This window comes from Saccostrea cucullata, unplaced genomic scaffold (genome assembly GCF_032062105.1).
Source record: "Saccostrea cucullata isolate Sc308-1 unplaced genomic scaffold, CSIRO_AGI_Scuc_v1 ctg563, whole genome shotgun sequence".
Taxonomy (NCBI): Eukaryota; Metazoa; Mollusca; class Bivalvia; order Ostreida; family Ostreidae; genus Saccostrea; species Saccostrea cuccullata.
In genome coordinates this window covers 140595-146407 of record NW_026920016.1, presented here as the reverse complement: position 1 = coordinate 146407, position 5813 = coordinate 140595, and the positions used below count along the sequence as shown (strand labels likewise).

The window sequence follows — 5813 nt, the reverse complement described above, 5'->3', positions numbered from 1 at the left end:
TGTTTTATGGACTTTTGATCTGTTCGTTATCTCAATATATTTCATGCAAAAATTCGAGAAATTTGAATCCAGTGCAATCAATCAATATTAATTTTTTTCTAAGTTCAGTTTTGTGTTATCAAAAAAAAAAAAACAAGGATTGGACATATATATATTCTATACAAGCTGTATTACTTGTATTTTTTTCATGGCCTTAAAATAGAGAGGGTGTCAACCCCCTCCCCCCTAAATTCGATGACCGTTTTTTCCCAATAGTTTTGCCAATATTATACAATTAATCACTCTTAATGAGGTCAACATGGTGAAATGATGACCCGAGACCTGACCCACGAGGTGAGCTGACCTGACCGAGGCCAACGGCCGAGGTCAGGTCAGGTCATCGAGTGGGTCAGGTCAAAGGGCATCATTTCACCATGCTGACCTCATAAAGGGTGATCAATTGTTTTATTATACCGACAATAATGATAATGAAAAGTTTACGATTAACGAATACAAAAGTCCAATAAAGAACTTTACATTAACTTTTCTCTTGGTGTTCCTTTCCTACATAATAGTGAATATGCACTTGTCCGACATTTCTAAATACTGGACCACAAGAGTTTTAAGGCATTTTGTCAACTTTAACATTCTCTTTTTTTCTGGAACAAACACATCTGAACTATTTTCATCAACCAGGGCTTCAGAAAGCAATTTTTTGGTACTAACAGTCTCAAATTCACAGTTATTTAAATCCAAGAGCTGAGTTTCTGAAGTAATGGTACTAGAATGTGTTGGAATGTGTTGGAATACTGGGTTTTCTAGCCCTAGCTTTGGTGATGGATAAACCACAGATGATAAAACATCAAATATGTCTTGCTTTTTGGATTCACTTACGCATCTTGAATAGCTTTTTATCGAGGTTTCCGACTTATGTCCACTTACAGACATGATATGTCTAACTTCTATCCCACGCTGATCCAAACTAGTAATACACGTGGCACGTATGCAGTTGAGAGTTCAGCTTTCATAGAAATTGTTTTCATAAAATTTCCCAAAGTATTATGACCTACTGGAGAATTATCATACCAAACAGCATCCTAATCCTTAATATGGCGCTTCGGTCTCTGCCAAAAACTTTCACAATTTGTATTCAGCTTTCCGAGGTATTTCTCCAGCCTAGACACAGGGCACTTCTCATCACCTACATGAACATATAAACATGAAAAAATTATAAATCAGTTGAATTTTGGAATAAGATTATGATCTAAAATTAGTTAATACTGAAGTTTACATGAAGTTTATTTTAAATGATTGTAATTCAAGAAGTATCATTACCTGGTATTTCATATATTCTTGCTGAAGATCCATCATAGTCATTAACATCACTTCCTCTGTGATTTTTGGTTTCATACTGAGCGACATTTAGATGATATCTCCTTCCTTGGCCATCTGTCCTCAAAACAAAATCAGTTTTCTTCATACTTCTCAAATTTTCTCTTCCTCTTCTACATGTGTAGAACATCACATCGAAAAAAAACTTTATACTGCAACCCCTGCGGACTGTTTCCGGTTAGGACGCCGCTACTATACAATGTTGCCATGTCAGCATCGCTGAAAACTTCCTTGTGCTGAGTGGTTCCCTTTCCAGTTCATTTGATATTTGTAACATTTCGTTTGATAGACGAAAATCTGGGTCGTTAATAACGTCATAGTTAATTTTTGGGAAAAATCTCTGCAAACCAAACCTGATGCTGATCATCGAAGATCTACTATACAATTCACCATCTTTTCTTCTGAGTTCAGCGTAAAAGTTGGTAAGAATTTCAGCAATTTCACCTTTTGTCTTTTTGCAGTATAGTGTCCACTATCAGTCCCTTTTCGGTGCAGTATGTAATGAAAATTCGTTTCGCTGAATCTATACATTATTTTGTGTTATAACTATCGCGGTTTTCCAGGATTGCTTGTAGTTCCTCACTTGTCAAAGTTGCAAATCTCGATTCGCCAGCTATCGTTTTCGTAAGCAGACGACAAATCACACATGAGAAATGACGTAGTACACAATTTTATAGTCTGTAACTTATTTCTAACGAATAACGTACAGTTAATGAATTATAGTCTTTATCTAAAAACAGTAAAGTAAACATGGTAAACGTGAAGAAATAACGAAGCGGTAATTATTTCCGCCATTTTTTTTTAATGCACAGGTCAGGTTCTGCGGTCAATGATATTAATGACCGGTCAATACCTCATACTCCTGCAAAAATCAAGTCATAAATGGTCATGTGACACAACAATGGGTAATAAGCTTATTTTAATGTTTCCTCATCAACCAATCAGATTCTTTCATTCTAATTCGAGGTATGAATATATGTATTATATATTGTGAATAACAGATATTTTATACTTTTGTCCCCTTTAATTAATCATGTCGTTACTTTTTTGGCAACTGAAAATCGTGGTTGTGCACCTCCTCCCCTTGAAATGTTTTCCTAAGGGCATTTTCTAATATACAAAGATAAAACCACTGACTTGTTTTCGTGTGTCCTCATTCCCTCCAATTGATAGTCAAGATAGTGTTTAGTTTCCAAGATCGAGTTATGAGATGCATTCTATTAAACTATTTGATTAACAAGTTTTGTCTAAATCTAATATGCTGTCAGACATCAAGACGTCAGAAAATTGCTTCTGTATCTCGTGTATGTCAGTATTTTCTAAACTATTGTCGTTATAATGATTGAGTTTTAGGAATAAACCTATCATCTGGCCATATTTCACTGGTATGCTTTTGCATAGCCAATTTTAGGCGTTTAACAAAGGCTTTAAACATTCCTTTGATCAAAAAGTGATTAAGGCGGATATCTGTTCCAACTTATTTGGTGATCTAAGGACATGAATTTGTTTACTAACTACTATATTACGAGTCATTTAATATGAATGATTACATTTTTTTGTATTTATCTTATTTAAGGCACGAAACATAAAAGTCAAGATAAAATTAATAGTTCCATGAATCTAATTGCTCATCTGAGCAGTTTGAATAAGAACAAAAATGCAGTTCTCTACTGATTTTTTTTAAATATATAAAGTGGTCGGGTTTTGGGTGGGAAGGAATTTTGATTTCTACATTCTGTTATTATCGTAATCATAGTACACTATAGCGAGAGGGCCAAAATAGGTTTTGCCTAGATACTGCCTAATCCCATACACTTTTTTTGTTGAATAAAATTTTGTATGAATAAAAAAATCATGGCTCTGGTAGATTATAAAAACTTTTTTATGTATGTTCAATCTTATATTTTGGACTTGCCCCACCTCCAACAATACATGATTGAATCACACTTAAATCAACATTACCAGTGTGTGCTACTGAATTAATTTGACTAATCATAGCTTTCTGTATCCTTAATTTTCTTTGCAAATAGTTGATTCTTGTAGCCCCTCTCTATTTGAAGTGAGAGGTGTCATAATTTGAACAAATCTGGATCTACATTAATTTGACTAATCATGGCTACTCATTTTTGAGAAAGAAATTCTTGCTATGCAATTCTATGTAAAAATTTGATCACACATTTTTGCTCCCCCCTTCCATTTTTCACTACTACCGGATGCTTCCAATATATGACAAATCATGATTTTACTGCTCCCGAGAAGATTTTCAGCGGCTTTCCAATACATTCCAATAGAAAACTTTGATTGCCCAATGTGACCCCATCCGAACCTGGTGGGGGGGGAATGTCATGATTCGAATTTAAACTATCTATGCTTCTATATAGATAAATCCATGCGATCAGTGTTCTTGAGAAAAAAAATAGTTTTTGGCATTTCTTTGCAAAAGTTATCAACCATTTTGAGTTCACCGTATTCCAGGGGATCATCACTTAAACAAGCTAAAATTTACACAGCATGAAGATGATTCCACAGCATGAAGATAATCCCACAAAAATTATATATTTTTTAGATCAGTGGTTCTTGAAAATGTCATTAATTTTTTTTTTACGAATTCAGAAACACCCCAAATGGGTATCACCCCTTAGAGGAAAACGTGTTCCTTCTTTGAACAAACCCGCTTTCCCTTTGAATACCTCTCGGTAAGATTGGTTGAATTCAGCCAAAAAGTTCTTGAAAAGATGTCAAAAATGTAAAAAGTTTACAGATGGACAGACTGTCGAACACAGAAACATACAGGTACCAGACAAAATGTGACCAGAAAAGATCCCGTAAATTGTGTAGAGCCTTCGGTTCAACTAACCTTTTAACACTACACTAGTGAAACAGAAATTGGTTTTGTGATTTAATTTCGTTTTAACGTTAGACCTACGTTCTTATATAAATTTTTAAACACTAAAAAATATTAATTCTTAGATCATACAAGTAGTATGAAACTGCCTATATACGGGGCTGCACTGAGGTAATACATGCTGTGTTACGGAAACTCAGGGGACCTCTCTGGTGATGGAGTGGATAAACATTAGTTTGTTTCTTCTCTTGCATACAACAAGATGGGCAAGGGGTGAGAATCTTTCTTAGTAATGTCGTTGAGTTGACAGAAGTCGACACAAAATCTTAAGGTGTTGTCTTTCTTTTTGACAAGGACGATGTTTGAAGACCATGGGCTAGTGGATGGTTCAATGACACCTTGATCAGCCATACTCTTTATTTCAGCTTCGGCTTCAGCCATTTTTGATAAGGGCACTCGACGGAATCTTTGTCGTATGGGATGGACATTTCCAGTATCAATTGTATGTTCTATAATATTGGTGTGACCTATATCTTTGTCAGATTTGGAGAATATATCTTGATATTCTATTCAAAGGGAGGCACACTCACTCTCGTGTAATTTTGCAGTACTTTTGGTGTACAAATCTTTCAAATAGGAAGGCAGATCAGGGATTTTTGTTTCAAGTTTGAACATACACACATTGTGGAATTTTTTTATTATTTGGTTTTTCTTCTATGTCACTGTCATTGACTGGTTCACAGGTGGCAGCAATGGTATTTTTGTAAATTTTGCAAGGTTCATCTTGCAAGTTTAGTATTCGCAGTGGTACAATACCTTTACTAGGATTTACTAAAGACCTAGCAATCATAAGACCTTGTTTTTCAACAAAAGTATTGGTTGGCTCCAATAGGGCAGCACATTTGTTGACATGACCAGTGGATCTACCAGGAACTATCATTTTAGTTCCAGGGGGAACAACAACATTTTCTGTCACAGAAATTCTGCAACAGGCAGATACTTCACTAGAGTATCTGAAGTATGGGATTTTACCGCCTTGCACATCAAGACAACTTTTGCTTAATAGCACTTCACATTTGTTGGCGGTCAGAAAATCTATACCAAGCATGACATCATTATTTATGTCAGCCACAAAGACGTCATGGTAAAATTTGTGCTGGTCAATTTGTATTTCAACTCGAGTCTGACCAATGAAGGAGGAAGTGGTTCCAGTTGCAGTAACCAATTTTGTATTGACCGGGGTAATTTTTGTGTGCTTGCAGGGATTTATGGATTTAAGAGATTTTACGCTCAAAATTGTAACACTGATTCCAGTGTCCACTAATAATGACATAGGGGTATCCTGCACTTTGGCAGAAATGAACAATCCCTCATCCCCAGACATGGTTTCATTTACTAACACTGTTGAGGGCCATTTTGAGGAAGTCGATCTGAGGCCCCCAGATGCGACCTCATTTCGTTTCCCGGATTCTGTTGATTTCTTGTGTCAGGTCTGGATTAAACAGGTCTTTGTTCATTTTGGTTTTGGTAAGGGTTTCCGTATTTGGGTTGTGAGTTGTTAACATTTACTAATTTTCTGGTCTCCCTGGTTAGAGAT

At 35.7% G+C, this 5813-nt stretch overlaps 1 protein-coding gene across 1 annotated transcript; it reads right to left on the bottom strand.

Annotated features, from left to right (window-relative positions):
• Positions 1-4877: 4877 nt before the first annotated feature.
• On the bottom strand, positions 4878-5600 carry LOC134241661 (uncharacterized). The gene has a single exon (XM_062723699.1). The coding sequence runs from the start codon at positions 5598-5600 to the stop codon at positions 4878-4880; it is 723 nt and encodes a 240-aa protein (XP_062579683.1).
• Positions 5601-5813: the final 213 nt, after the last annotated feature.

Bases quoted from the DNA above. Each gene is read 5' to 3' on its own strand.
- LOC134241661 (XM_062723699.1), bottom strand. From the start codon at position 5,600: ATGTCTGGGGATGAGGGATTGTTCATTTCTGCCAAAGTGCAGGATACC.